This window comes from Trachemys scripta, chromosome 17 (assembly GCF_013100865.1).
Source record: "Trachemys scripta elegans isolate TJP31775 chromosome 17, CAS_Tse_1.0, whole genome shotgun sequence".
Taxonomy (NCBI): Eukaryota; Metazoa; Chordata; order Testudines; family Emydidae; genus Trachemys; species Trachemys scripta.
Window position 1 is genome coordinate 17,245,185 of NC_048314.1, and position 15,313 is coordinate 17,260,497.

General features: G+C 42.5%; 1 protein-coding gene across 5 annotated transcripts in view; it reads left to right on the forward strand.

The window, feature by feature from the left end:
* The window catches only part of STKLD1 (serine/threonine kinase like domain containing 1), a 25,491-nt gene continuing 10,178 nt past the window's right edge, over window positions 1-15,313 (forward strand). Inside the window, exons 1-13 of one of the 5 annotated variants that reach the window (XM_034793774.1) lie at window positions 1-111; window positions 646-744; window positions 1,363-1,407; window positions 3,377-3,451; window positions 4,283-4,387; window positions 4,866-4,936; window positions 5,768-5,883; window positions 6,534-6,652; window positions 6,769-6,929; window positions 7,596-7,726; window positions 8,968-9,057; window positions 11,345-11,461; window positions 13,374-13,514. In XM_034793774.1, coding sequence (XP_034649665.1) covers window positions 97-111; window positions 646-744; window positions 1,363-1,407; window positions 3,377-3,451; window positions 4,283-4,387; window positions 4,866-4,936; window positions 5,768-5,883; window positions 6,534-6,652; window positions 6,769-6,929; window positions 7,596-7,726; window positions 8,968-9,057; window positions 11,345-11,461; window positions 13,374-13,514 — 1,285 coding nt within the window. In that variant the 5' untranslated portion in view covers window positions 1-96. Of the gene's footprint in view, window positions 112-517; window positions 745-1,362; window positions 1,408-2,760; window positions 2,841-3,376; window positions 3,452-4,282; window positions 4,388-4,865; window positions 4,937-5,767; window positions 5,884-6,533; window positions 6,653-6,768; window positions 6,930-7,595; window positions 7,727-8,967; window positions 9,058-11,344; window positions 11,462-13,373; window positions 13,515-15,313 lie in introns of those variants that run through there. The other 4 variants (XM_034793775.1, XM_034793777.1, XM_034793776.1 and 1 more) reach the window with 4 other exon arrangements.

Genomic DNA, 15,313 nt, shown 5'->3' on the forward strand with positions numbered 1-15,313 from the left:
GGAAGGCCCAGCAGCGCGCGCCCCGGAGGGAGCCGTTTCTGGTCCCCGTCTCCCGGGGCAGCGGGAGCGGGCGGCAGCAGCCCGGGCCCCGGCGCCATGGAGAGCTACACGGTGAGGAGCGGCGGCTGCCCCGCCCTGAGCGCGCAGGGGGCCGGCTCGGGCCTGAGGGGAGGGGCCCCGTTGCTCATGGAGCAGGGGGAGCTGTGGGTGCCCGTTGCCTGCAGGGCAGGGGAGCTGTGGGTGCCCGTTGCCCACAGGGTAGGGGAGCTGTGGGGTGTGTGTCGTCTCCTGGGGCAGGGGAGCTGTGGGTGCCTGTTGCCCACAGGGGGAGGGGCGCTGGGGGTGCCCATTGCCCACAGGGTAGGGGAGCTGTGGGGTGCGTGTTGTCTCCTGGGGCAGAGGAGCTGTGGGGTGTGTGTTGTCTCCTGGGGCAGGGGGAGCTGGGGGTGCCCATTGCCCACGGGGCAGGGGGAGCTGGGGGTGCCCATGGGGCAAGGGGTGCTGAGGGTGTCTGCCCCCAGAGGAGGGGGAACTGAGGGTGCCTGTTGCCCAGGGGGAGCTGGGGGCTGCACAGTGAGGGAGGCTCTGAGGTGTTTTTGTGCCCTGGTTCCCCCATGTTTATCAATGCCTGTTCCCCCCACGTAGGTGCTGGAGCAGCTGGAGCCCGGGGCTCTGGGCACAATGCTGGTGGTGGAGTTAAAAACGGAGAAAGAAGGTGCTGGGAGGAAATATGTGCTGAAGCAGGTGAGAACTTGGTTGCCACGACACCGAGATGCAGCTCTCAAGTACATCTCCCTAGGCCCATTTGCCTGAGAGTAATATAGCCCAGCATACCAACCGTCATAGACGCTGGGTCTGGGTTGGCTTATACTTTGAATTATGACACTGTTTTGAACTGCAGTTGCATTCAGATCGATTACCAGAGCATAAAGGTTGAAGATGGAAAAGACTTATTGAGTCCCTCCTAGTCCATTCTTCCTCTAATTCACTGTCACTCTCATGGCAGGGGAAGGACAAAGCTGATCAACTGCAGCTTTTTATTGCTGCTCGACCCAACCAGCAATCAATGTTATTCCTTTTTTTTTTTTGTACGAACAGGATTTTAATTCAGCCAGTTGCTTTGTGTACAACACAAAGTTTATACAGAAGGGGAAGTGTCATATTACATCAGCAGGCACCCAACAGTAGATATTAGGGTTGCAGTGTACAGTTACTGATGATATATACAAATCGGGCGCAAATTCTCCTGGTGGGGTTACTTATGCGATGCTCAGTGTCATAAAGCTTGGCCACCTCTGTATTATATTCTCATCCATGTCTTTTGTTATATTGTTATCGTTGTCTTTTGTTTGTTTGGTACAGGTTGAATGCATTGATGAACAACAAGCAAATGAAGCCCTGAAGGAGGTAGCAATGCAGTCTTTTTTTATTACTGGTAGTCTAATTCAGAAGGAGCAGGGTCTTCTCTTAAACAGGGTCTTATCTTAGAAAAATCCTTCATCAGCAATCATTTGAAAATATAAATAGCCCTACCTGATTTGGGCCTTGACTACCCATAAACTGTCTTGTCCTCCCTCCTCGTGGGGTCCCAAAGCCTGGGCTCCAGCCTGAGCCTGAATCTACACAACTATATAGTCTAGCAGCCCAAGCCCCAGGGGTCTGGGTCAGCTGACACGGGCCAGCCATGGGTATTTTATTGTAGTGTAGACAAGACTCCAGCAACTCAGTTCAGCCTATGAATTCTTAGTAACAATTCTTAGACTTGAATGTTTGGGTTTAAGTGGCCAGCTGTTCTCAATGGATGGCCCTCACTTCAGAGCCTGTGTTTGTTTATCTTTAGGGCACAGTGCAAAGCTCATCTGTTTGTTTGATCATTAGCTGCAAGGATGGAGAGTGGTCTGTTGATAGTCCTGTTTATTACTAATGACTCAATTTCTACATAGTACATGTTATTTTAATGTTGTGTTGATTTTTGTGCCCATGGATCTAGAAATTTCTTGATGGGAATGTCTTCACTGGCCTTTCCCTTCTGTGGTACCTGCGTTGTGCATACCTCCTTCAGTATTTAATAAATAAGACATAATAATAAGTCAGCAATATTGCTAATATCATAATTATTGTTCCAACAGAACACAGATATTCACAACAGAATGGTCTAGTGCAGGGGTTGGCAACCTTTCAGAAGTGGTGTGCCGAGTCTTCATTTATTCACTCTAATTTAAGGTTTCGCGTGCCAGTAATACATTTTAATGTTTTTAGAAGGTCTCTTTCTATAAGTCTATAATATATAACTAAACTATTGTTGTATGTAAAGTAAATAAGGTTTTTTAAATGTTTAAGAAGCTTCATTTAAAACTAAATTAAAATGCCGAGCCCCCCGGACCAGTGGCCAGGACCTGGCCAGTGTGAGTGCCACTGAAAATCAGCTCGCGTGCCGCCTTTGGCATGCCTGCCATAGGTTGCCTAACCCTGGTCTAGTGTCACTGCTGGTGTTCATTGCACCTAGCACCTGCTGTTCACAATAAGTGAGAATGTTTAAAACCAATTAATATTTCGTTGTGGTCAGAAAGTAATTAAAATTGCCTATTCTACTCAATATACCAGCCCCCCTGTGTGTATTCAGAATTAGATCTGCTGACTTTACTGACCAAAGTTTGAGCCAAATTGTCTGCTGGTGTAGTTCTATTAAAGTAAATGAAATTATACTATCTGGGAATTTGGCCCTTTGTTTTTTTTTTTACTCCTTTTTACTCCATTTAGCTCTGTAGTGCCATGAGCACAGCTTTGGGAGAGTGAGCTGAATTCTGTTCCAGCTCATACATCAACAACAGAATTTTTAAGTAAGTTCCAATTGCAGGATCTTTACCTTGAGACTTTACCTCGTGGCCAGGGTTAAAGAGATGGACACTTTGTGCATTTTAGTTACACGTGCAATTCACAGTTGACTCAGGGTTACTGCAGATGATGGGTGTACCAGAAATAACCCAGTTTGACTTTCAAATTCCAGGATGAGTTTGTAAGGCTGGCTGTTAGGAAACAATCTTTTTACTTGTGAACTGATCCTTTGCGAGATGACAAATGTTGAACCCCAATATGCTATTTGTACAGAGTTATATTTAGAGTAGAGCTTCACTTAAGTACTGTATTTCATTTTTCTTGGCACACCTTCGATTGCAAATGTGAACTAGAACTGAAAAAGAAAAAGAACTGGACCTGGCTACTTTGACAGGGACATGGCATGATTGACAGTCAGATATCTGCCCTTTGTGTTCTGTGTTTTGAAGACATTTTCTTAATCCAGGAGAAAAAAGCATGTGGATTGTTGCAGCTCACTCAGAGTAAACTCTTTGGGTTTCATTTGCTGTCTTTCCAACAGGCAATGGATCTGCTGAAACTTCAGCATTCAAACATCTGCATTTACAAAGAATTGTTTATCACCTGGGATAATAAGGTGAGAATGAAATACTGCCTGTTAGAGTGGAGTGCACAAACTGGCATGTCAAAGTTTCTGTAGCTAGGTGAGGGGACACTTAAGGTTTCTGGGCCTGTGATTGAGCCTCCTTCTGTGAAGTATCAGAGGGGTAGCCGTGTTAGTCTGGATCTGTAAAAAGCAACAGAGGGTCCTGTGGCACCTTTAAGACTAACAGATGTATTGGAGCATAATTTCCATTACATGTGTCTGACGAAGTGGGCATTCACCCACGAAAGCTTATTCTCCAATACATCTGTTAGTCTTAAAGGTGCCACAGGACCCTCTGTTGCTTCCTTCTGTGAAGGCAACTAAGTTACACTACCATTGGGGCAGCACAACATGGCTGTGTTGCATCCCAGTGTCTTTGTATCTGTATGCAGTGTCTTCTCCTTTTGTTCCCATATGCAACAGATACACAATTTTTAAACTGCTGCGGTTCCTTGCATGTCTGAATAAAGCACCTTAAAAATTGGCCCATAAAGAAGCCAGAAGGCAAGAGCTATTTCTTTGTGGACACAATCTTGCATGCTACTTGGGCCTAAATCTCATTGAATTCAGCAGAATTTATGTTTGAGTGGAACTGCTCATATGGTTTCAAAGGTACTTGTTCCTGTTAGAAGCAGATGTTTGATGTTTAAGTAGACAAAAGTAAATATTGACTCTTTTGTGGGAGACAAATAATCCCATCACATACTTCCATGGTGTGCACCAAATCTATTTGCAAGGTCCAACAGCTGATTTGTATCTTTGTTGCTGCATATGTCATTACCTCCAAGTGACTGAATAATGTCGATCTAATCTCTGTTGCAGATTTCATCTCTATTTCTTTGTCTGGTGATGCAACACTCAAGCCAAGGAGACCTTTCATCTCTGATCAAGGCAAAAAGAAAGAAGCGAGAGAAAGTAGAAGATATGGTAAAAAATTACAGAAAAGGCATCTTATTGAAATGTAAAGTAATCTCACTGCCTTTAACTTCTTTCACTACCTTCTGTCCTTTCCCAGCTGCTCCCCAGAGACATCAAAGTATAGTATTTATTGCTTAAAGCAGGAAACTAGGACTTAAGACTTCTGGATTCTCTTCCCAGCTCTGCCACTGAGTCATTGTACGATCACAATAATAATACTTATCACTTATATAATTTTCTATTCCTGGGCAACTCAATCTTTCCGTGCCTTAGTTTACTTTTCTGAAAAATGGAGATAATAATAGTGCCTAATTCACAGGGGTGATGTGCAGGTTAATTGATCTGCAGAAAGTGAAAGGAGTATAGTATTCCCACTTGGACTGGAGGCTGTATCAAACTAAGAAGCCTTCACGTGATTAGACATGTCTTATTTCACCATGAAGTTATTCTTTGTGTACTACATTTTCATGTATATTTCTGTCCATAGGTGCTTCAGAAGTTCCTGGGGCAGATGGTGGATGCTTTGTTTTATATACACAAACAAAATGTTTTTCACAGGTAAATAGAAATTCCAGCCTCTTTGACTGCTAGATCTTTGCCTGTTTGCAGCTGAACTATCACTTCAGCACAACTATTCACTTGAGAAGCAAGACATTGTACATTTTGCTGGCATGGTGAGGCGTTTCAGAGATAAGATGGAGTATCAAAATGAGTTTATAGCAGAGATAGATTATTAGTAGATTTACTGTATGAGTGTTAATCAGTGCGCTTCTCCTTCTCCCACCATTTTTTCCCTCGGTGGTGTTTGACTTCAGAGACAGTAGTCTGATGTGAATTTATTGATTAAAGCAGGGGAGGAGTGTAAGTTATACTCCTGGATTCTATTTCTGCATCTGATTGTTGTCACTCTAGGCAAGTCATTTAACTCATATGTTCTCCCCAGATTTATCCATCCACAAAATGAGAATAACTTAACTCTTGAATGTTTGTAAAGTGTTCATGATCCTGTAGTTAATGAAATACTGGAATATTGACTCTTCATTCACATTCATATTAAAGTCTATAATTCTGCGTAAGCCTTGGCAAATGAGCTGTGCCTTTCATAAACTAAAAGAGTAAACAAACTTAACAGGAATAAGAGAGGAAAAAGGACTAGTGTCATGCTCAATGTTCGGATAAAGTTGAGGCTTCCAGTGTCAATTTTTAAAGCTTTTTGCCTTATTCACAGTAAAAAAGGAAAATAAATGTATTTTATTTCATTATAATTTGTAACTTAAGAACAAAGCCCATCTTTTTTATGTAAAAGGTCTCAGAGATAAGAAGCCTGTAGCTATACATCATTACGCTCTGATTTAACTTGTCGATAAAAAACATTTCTGTGTGTTGCAGAAACCTCAAACCGTCTAACATCCTTTTAACTGATGAAGTATCCTTCATGCTTTGCGATTTCAGTGTAGAAACTCTTATGACTGATGAAATGAAATGGAAGATAAGAGTGGAAGAAGGTAGCTATTTAATTTTAATATTTTAGTATTCTGTGGGTTTTTTTTAAAGAAATTCAACTGTGTTTTTTAATAGTTTAATTTTATTACAAAATAAAGACGGAAAACACCTTTTTTTGCCTATTACATTTTATTTCTTCTAAGCAGCAAGCAAGATCATTGTAAAAGATCAAGAATTAAATAGACTGATTGTGTTATGAAAACTTCCACACTTACATAATCGGTCTGAATCTTGCTCAGCGGTGATAAAAAATAATTGTTACTGTCTGATCGCAGTTTTGTGGTACGTTTAAAATGAGTTTGGAAGTTGTCTGTCCAGTTACAAGTGGACAGATGCTCACATCATACAAACCACTGTCACAATTGGAAAAATAGATCTTTTAATATTTTGGGAGTCATGAGATGGCTCTAAGCTACACTGAATTTGTAAGACTATTTGCAATAATGTATAGGAAGTTAGATCTTGGTGAATTGTTTGTCATTAATTGTAGTGCGGTTCTTCTATGGAGTATCACCAGTAAAAATCTAACTCACTGTAGAATCTTTCTGACTGAATTGTACTTTGATGTGAAACTACAGGTCACACCCATGCAAGCAAAGCAAAACATTACACAGTGTCAAAACAATTACTGATCTGACATTTATTTCAACAGATCCTGACTCTAAATCCTGGATGTCCCCTGAAGCACTCTGCTTTTCCTTTAGTGAGAAGTCTGACATTTGGTCTTTAGGATGTATTCTACTAGACATGATGACCTGCTTCTTTCTGAAGGTATGTACTGTTGAGAGTACCACGAACATTTCACTGGGAATGTAATGTGTCAAAAACTCTCAAGAGATCCACAAAGTGAATACATACAGACTCTACTAGTATTCTGTTCTTTACAGGTGAAAGACACAAATTCATTACTGCAGGATATTAGAAAGGACACCAGTAGTCTTGAGAGAGTTCTGACGTTAATGCAGAAAGGGAATAAAGAGACTCTGCCTTTGTCTCAAATTTTACTTATGATGCTACAGATTCAGCCCAGTATGAGACCCTCAGCAAAGTGAGTTCTGGACATTTCCCCTTGCTCTAGTCTGTTTTTTGCTTCCTCCGGGCCCCTATCTGCTGTAAGAGGGAGTGTTCTTCAGTGTTTAGATTAGGGGACTGAGAGCCAGGGTTCCTAGGTTCTATCTCTGCAACTGACTCGCTGTGCTACTTTGCTGTAAGAAAGTCACTTCACCTATCAGTGCCTCGGTTTCCCCATCTTTGAAATTAGTGTTCCGGTGTACACTGACCAGAGATTCTCTGATCAGAAAGGACAGTTGGTTTTGTTGGAGAATTATGTTATAAAACAAAATTATAGACAAGCTTTTGGAGGCTGGGCTGTAGTCTGTATATAGTTTGCATTCTCAGAAAATGTCTGCATTGACTAAGGTTTTATTTTTATATGAGAATCTCAAAGCTCTTTACAAACATTAATTAATTAAGCCTCAGAGTACATCATGAGATTGGTTAGTGTTATGTCCACTTTCCAGGTAGGTAAAATGAGGCACAAGGGTTAACTGACTTGCCCACAGCCACAAAATCAGTGAAAGAGTCAAGATCAGAATTTAGGAGTCCTGATAACCAGAACCCTATTTTATCTACTAATTAACACTTCCGCTTCCAACAAAACACACCAAAATCAATAGGAAAACTTTGTTGACGTTCTTTCTCTCTCCTTCTCTAGGGATCTGGCTGATATTCCATATGTTATGGAATGTTTGACTCTTGCTGGTTCCTCTTTATCAAAACAGGAAAAAACCTTGCCTTCAGCAATTTTAGATATGCTCCTTGAAGGAGGAATTGGAAGTATTTTAGGTAATCAGGAAAATAAGTTGCTTTTGAGATACTGACATTAGTTTTCTATTGAAATGCCATGTGTGTTCCATTTAGGATGTATCATACTACAGAAATGAATGAATGGATGACTACCCATTGTACCTGAAATGAAATGCATCACTGTTTTGGACAAGAATCTCTGTGTTACCATTCTTATAACTTCATAAGAGTAGTAGCTCTTATCTAATGTTCTGTCTGAATAGGGTGAGAGAGTGTTATTAAAATAATTTTTGTCAGACTGTTCTGAAGTTCCTGGGAGCTCCCCACTCTGATTGCATTCTAGTTTATGGCAGTTAAACCTGTTAAGATATTCAGTTAGAATGCATTATTGGCTAAAGAGAAAAAGCTGCTCCTTTAAAGAATTTTGTTTACTTACATATCTTTACACTTTCTTATTAACATCATTTCATATTGGAGTGTTTTAAAAGAACATAAATTATACTTAAGCTACAAACTCTCAAAGAATGTTATGAGATAGCAACATTACAAGATTTGTGGGGCTCCTAAATATATTCAGCAAGAAAGCTCTTATGTACATTTTCTTCGTAAAAAATCCAAACGACATGTGTCTTGTAGAGGGTTGCCATATTCAATAATAAATATTTCTAGTTTCTAAAGCTTAGCAGCTCCATAAACCTGTTAGAGCTCTAGTTTTTTCCTTCCTGAGATTTTCAGAGAGGGAAAAATCACAGAGATCACAGAGAAGACTGACTGAAGAAAATGTTACATATATATGAGATCAGATCCACAGTTGGTGGAATCAGCATAGCTCCATTGCCTTTAATGGCCTATACCAATTGATGTTATCTGGGGATCTGGCCCTTGGCTTTGGTTAGGGATTGGGATGGAATTAGCTTCAGTTCTGTAAAATCTGCTCTGCACAAGATAAAGAGTGTGTATAAAACCACTAAAGCCTTTTTAGTTCAGTGCTACAATTCCCCAAAACAGGAAATGCCATGTGCATAGGTGGGGAAAAAATCTTATTATTTTTTGTTCATATATCAACACACCTACTATTTTGCGTGAGATTTGCAATTTTTAAATGTTTTACACTTTCTTTTAGTTTTTTTTTTTTAACTGAGACTCAAGTTGAATTTCTTTCAATTATGTGAATTCACAGGCTGGGCACAGAATAGGAAAATGATAAAATTATGAACGTATCCTGTAAATATTTGTGTAAAATGACTTAGCAGAAACTTCTGATGTCTTGTTTTATGCAGAATTTATGCAGACTTACTGGGACATAGAGCAGGCTCAAGCAAAAGCCATAAAGCGCCTTGCCAGCTTACTAGGAGAAGAAAATGGTATGGGTCAATATTTCAGCGTTTTGTTTTACTATGTTCTTGCTCACTGCTTTTACTCTGAAAATAGTGGGAAAACATATTGCATAATAGTACATTAGCTTGTTAGAAAACTGGGTTCAAATTCTGCTGTTGGCTACAAGTGAAAATGAGTTTGATTGGTCCCAACCTATTTTCCACTTGTGCACATCTATCTATCTCTGTTTGGGAAAAGTTTGGACTGAAATCGCAGAGATATTGTTGGACAGGATTGGCGTGCACTGGCAGAGCTGCGTTTGTGGAGCAGGACCAAAGATGCTGTACGTCAGGGCTGGTGTGTGTTGTCAGAGACCTGTGTCGTCCCAGGACTGTAATAACAGAGAGTGATGCAGGTTGGAATTTTAGTGCTTTGGCAGAGCTGTGTGTTGGAAGGTTACATAGCTTCTCCCTTCATTATGCCTAGCTCTCTGCAGTGCTATTAGACTAATGCTTTTATGAACTCTAAATTCACTCTGTTAAACAAATTCCACTAATAGTACGCTTATTTCAAACTATTATCACTTTTAATACTGGCATTGACCTTTGATATTAAAAAATAGAGATGTTTAAGATCTGGGTAGATATTAAAGTATAATGATTTAATGCTCTAGGACTGTAAGCACTAAGGGGAAAGAACATGGTGATTTCCTGTCATCTACCAATATCTGTGAAGCATTTCAACTGAAAAGTGGCTTTTCCCATTGAAACGATGTGACTCTGTGATAAATAACAGTTTGAATAGGCATGAATAGACCCTTGCTAGCAGTGATATAAGCTGAATTTGTTACAGTAGATATTTACATCTCTGAGCAGGGCCGTCCCTGGGGGGTGCGGGGCCCGGGACATCGGTGCCAAGTTTCTCATCTGCCAGGGGGTGCTCCCCCCCCAGCTCCGCCCAGGCCCCGCCCCCACTCCACCCCTTCCCCCAAGGCTCTGCCCCTGCCCTGCCTCTTCCCACCCCTCCCCACCTCTTCCCGCCTTGCCTCTTCCCCGCCCACTTCCGCGCCCTCCCCTGAGCGCGTTGCGCTCTTGCTCCTCTCCCCTCCCCCCCACCTACTGATGCCGCAAAACATCTGATCCGCAGCAGGTGGTAGGCGGTGAGCGGGAGCGGGAGGCGCTGATCGGCAGGGCTCGCCAGCGGGTAGCAGGCGCTGAGGAGAGGGGGAGGTTCTGGTAGGGGGGCTCCTCCTCGCTCGCCCGCCTGCCGCTCGCCTCCTCACCCCGCTCACCCGTCCGCCTCACCTCTCTGCCCGCCTCCTAACGAAGCCCAGGCCCAAAGTGTGGGCCTGGGGCAATTGCCTCGATTCGCTGTACCCAAGAGATGGCTCTGTCTCTGAGAATGCTTAGAATGGGTTCCAAGAGGACATCTAAGTTTCCTTGGACAAGTTTGTTGCTCCCTTTTGGAATAGCTAACGCTGCCCAAAGACTTGCTAGGACTGAGAAACCTAGTGACGTAATCTCCCCCCCGAGTCTGAAAAGCATAATTTCTCAGCACTACCACACCAGAATTCTAGCCCATGTCACTTAGAACAGTGGCTCTCAACCTTTCCAGACTACTGTACCCCTTTCAAAAATCTGATTTGTCTTGTGTACCCCCAGGTTTCACCTCACTTAAAAACTACTTGCTTACGCAATCAGGCATAAAAATACAAAAGTGTCACAACACACTGTTATTAAAACAGTGCTTACTTTCTCATTTTTATATATAATTATAAAATAAATCAATTGGAATAAAAATATTATACTTACATTTCAGTGTACAGAATATAGAGCAGTATAAACAAGTCATTGTCTGTATGGAATTTTAGTTTGTACTGACTTCACTAGCGCTTTTTATGTAGCCTGTTGTAAAACGAAGCAAATATCTAGATGAGTTGATGTAGCCCTTGGAAGACTTCTGTGTACCCCGAGGGGTATGTGTATTCCTGGTTGAGAACCACTGACTTAGAATGTAGCCAACCAAGAGCTGCAATACTACTTCCTAGGAAGAAGATGGCTACAACTAACTTGAACAAAACAGAAGATTGTGGCTGCGTTTGTCTTTAATGCAGAGGAGGTGCCCACAAGACTACTGGTATCAGTGTGTAATGCTCCATCTTGATATGCACAGCTTTTCTTTCAGATCAAGAACATTATTTAACCATCTCTGCCTTACCATGTCATGCACGGGGACCCAAATCTGTCCTAAAACTAGGAACTCCATGTTGTATTGAAGGTGGGAGGCATATAAACCAGCTAAGTTATTAAATGTTGACTCTAACAATTCTTTTCTTCATAGCCTTAATGTGTTTGCTAGAACTTCTGGATCCTGTCACTTGTGCAATGAGGACTCATATAGATTCTCTAGAGCTACAATTAGATGGCTGCAGATTACTGCTTGACATTATTGGCCAAGGTACAGTAATGAGGTTCCATACTAAACACTGAGTAACTTGTTACATGTAGTAAACAAGATTTGAAATGGATTTGGTGACCATTAATATTCATACTAAGATATTAAGGAGTAAATTTATAGTTACATGAGGATTTAGCCAGCTTTAATGGGAGTCCAGATTCTCTAGGGTGGGTGGTTTGATTTAAATTAGAGTGATAGAAATCAGCAAGCAAGAAACCTGGATTTAATTTTGTTTTGCATTTGTATTTTTTAGTAGTTTTCTTAAAGGAAGGATGATTCTCATTAGTTGGTCTCATTAAAACTTGTTTATTTGCAACTAAATACAGCCTTTATATTAAATTTGGTATTTCCATTTGCTCACCAGGAGGATACCCTATATCTATACATATTTATTTAAACAGACATTTATTCAGAATCTTAATTTTTATTTTTTTATGATAGAAAATAATGAATGATACATTTCCCATTTACTAGATGATTTTTGTTTACTCATGATGTGTGTCAAGCTGAATTTGGATGGAAATTAGAATGCAGTTAAAATGAACCAAAACAACATTTTAAATTAGTTTTTTACTAGTTAAATAAAACTACCTTAACTGTGCTGCATATGTAAGAAAAAAAAAGTTTCTCAAATCATGTTTTGCATTTAAAACTAACTGGTTTGCTAAATAGAGGAAGTATTAGCTGTAGCTAGTGAATTGATGGAGTGTTTTTGATCACCATGTGCCAGATTTTGAAATCTCTGGGAATTAGGCACTTAATCTGTTTATGCACTTTTTGAAATCCCACTGGGTGCCTATCTGCACTTCTGTGTGCCTAAATGCCTTTGAAAATCTGGCCCTATGTCCTTCAAGTTTTTAGAATTAGTAGATCTCATCCTCTCCTACCTGTTGGAAGAGGAAATGAGATTTTTTGCTTTTTCATCTCCCAGTTGGTCTCAACTTTGAATGAACTAGTTCAAATGCAGAAAATATTCCTTTGGCACCTGCTAGGTAAACTGAAACCAACAGTAAATTAAGGCAAAAGTTTTTCTGCACAACTGAATTTAGAAGTTCTTCCATTTGGAAGAATGTAAATACCAGCATTTGCTCCATTGTAAAGACTGCAAATAATAGAGATTCTTAATGCAGTACATGACATTGTAACATATTTATAAAGCTTGTGTTGACCTCAAAAGTTAAAGGCCCTCCCCCGATTCTGTATATAATTAAAAAAGCAGCACCCCTTAAACTTGTTAAAATGTGAGGCCTCATTGATGCAGCAAATTACTTTTTATTTATTTTAATAAATGTTGACTTTTAAAGAACGAAAGCTTTTGTACATTTTTTTCCCAAGTCCTGCATGCAGATTTTTACTAAAGTTTATAAACAAGTGATGTGGTTCAGTGCTATGGTTAAATTCTCAGAATATGCTTGCAAAGCTACTGAATGTGCAAAATGGGTAATTGCTCATGTGCAGAGTTTGAAATTTGTTAATGATCAGTTTCCAATTGTGCTTTCTGCATACGATTTAGGGGCACATTTTAGATAATATAGCCCTGGTAGCTAACAAAATTTCTGTATAAGATGTAGTATGATTAACTCTAGGAGCAACCCATAGGTTTAAAGTTGCCTGTGAATAAAAACAAATGTCCTGTGCAAAAATAATGTAAACAACTAGACTGTACCTCCTTTTCATTCTTCTTTTACTTGTTCTCATTTTTGTGACATAATTTCCCAAAGGAATTGCAGAAAATGAGACAAAAAGAGCAGTTTGATTTCAGGAAGAGTGGGGAAAACATAACAGTATAGTCTATGTTAAGTCGACAAATGATGCTTGCTTCATGGTATACCTATGATGAGAGCAGAAAAATCAGACTTCAGTGAAAGCTGCTGAAGCATCCTCATGCTGTTCCATGTTTTGCTTTTGACAGCCCTACAAGAGAATGTGGATGTGGAGATGCTAGTTGGTGAGGAAGGAATCCATTCTCTGTTAAAGACAATGAGAACATATTCTGAAAATGAAGAACTGCTCTCAATGACCTGCACTTTACTAATGATGATTTCAGCCAGTGGTGGGTCCTCTGATCCTTTCATATGGACATGTTCTTGTTGTTTATCCATTTTTATCTGTTGGATTAAATACATAATGGAGAACTCTGTGACTTAGCATAGATATGTTGCTGTACATGGGTTATTTTTCCATCTAAGCATTAGTCAGCCAGTTCTAGTTGCAAGACAGCTGGGAGCTGTACACTATATTTGGACGAAGTGGTTTGAGACTGGATGTATTAAAGAGTTGGTGTGTTCAGTCTTGGTTGGCTAACAAGTGATTCTTATTAATTTACGCAGATAGTAACACTGGGGAAAGCTAGGGCATAAAACCTGGGTTCCATTGCTGGCTCTGCCTCAGGACATGTCTACACTACAACTCTAAGTTGTATAGGCGCCGACTCCATGGGTGCTCCGCTTATCACCCAGAGGCAGCAAACTCCCCTTCCCCTGAGCACCTCCGAGCTGTTCCGCAATGTGCAGGAAGTGCTGGGAGGGAGGGGGAGAGAAGAGGCAGGCCGGGAGTGGGGCTTTGGGGGAAGGGGTGTAGGGGTGGGAAGAGGCGGGGTGGGTGCTTGGAGGAATTGGGTGAAGTGGGGGCAGGCCTGGGACGGAGGGAGGGGTCGAACACCCCCCGGGTAGAGAGGAAGTCGGCGCCTATGGCAGTGGCTGATGTCCACCCTACCCTCCTTCTGTCGGTGGTGTGTGTCCTCACCAGGAGCGCTTCCACTGACTGAAGAGGGGCAGTGTGAGGGGGCTAAGAGCCAGGGCTCTCAGCTCCAAGCAGCTCCCTGCCAGGACCCCAGCTGCCCCCCGGGCTCTCGCCTCTCTGCTCCCAGCTGGCAGGAGGGGGTAGCCGCCCAGGACTTCTTGCCTCCCTGAGCGGAGAGCCTCGGGGCAGCAGCCTGGCTGGGAGCGGGGAGCTGGGTCAGCCAGGCTCTAGCTGCCTGGCTTTCTTGTCAATTTCAAAGCTTTAGCATGGAGCATGTAAATAATGCAGTGTCTACACAGACACTGTGTTGCCCTAACTACACCGGCATAAGCCCTATGTCTCTCGTGGAGGTGGAGTTATTCTGTTGGTGTAGTAGGGCACTTACGTCAGCGGGACAAGACTGTAGTGTGTACACTGACACACTTAGGTTGATGTAAGCTGCCTTACGTCGACCTAATTGTGTAGTTTAGTCCAGGCCTCAGACTCTGCCTTTGTGCCTAAGCAAGTCACTTGATTTCTCCATGCCTAGGGTTTCCATTCAGCCTATAATTACTAATATTAATATTATTTGTACTTGTCTCCAGTGCCAGATCATATTATGATTAAGGCTGCAAGTCTTTCATGGAGGTCATGGATTCCATGACTTTCCAGGACCTCTGTGACTTCCGTAGCTGCAGCAGCTGGTGCGACTGACCCTAGGGCTGGCCAAGCAGTTGGGGCGGCCCTGGGGCCAGCAGCACTGGACGCTGCTCCAGCGGCCAACTGGTCCCAGGAGCGGCAGTGGTGGTTGGGCCCCAGGCTGCCCCCACCCGAGGAGCAACAGCGATGGTCAGGTCCCGGGCCACCCCACCCGGAGCGTCGGGGCCCTGGACCGCTTCTCACCCAGAGCAGCGGTGGCGGTGAGGCGATGGGCTGCCCCTGGCCCGGAATGATGGCAGTGGGGCCATGGGCTGCTCTCTGCCCGGAGCAGTGGCGGCAGGGCCCTGGGCTCCCCCCGCCTCCCAGGAGCAACAGCAGTGGGGCCCTGGACTGCCCCCACCCCCCAGGAGCAGCAGCGGCGGCAGGGCCCTGGGCTGCCTCCCCACCCCCAGGAGCAGAAGCGTCTGCTGG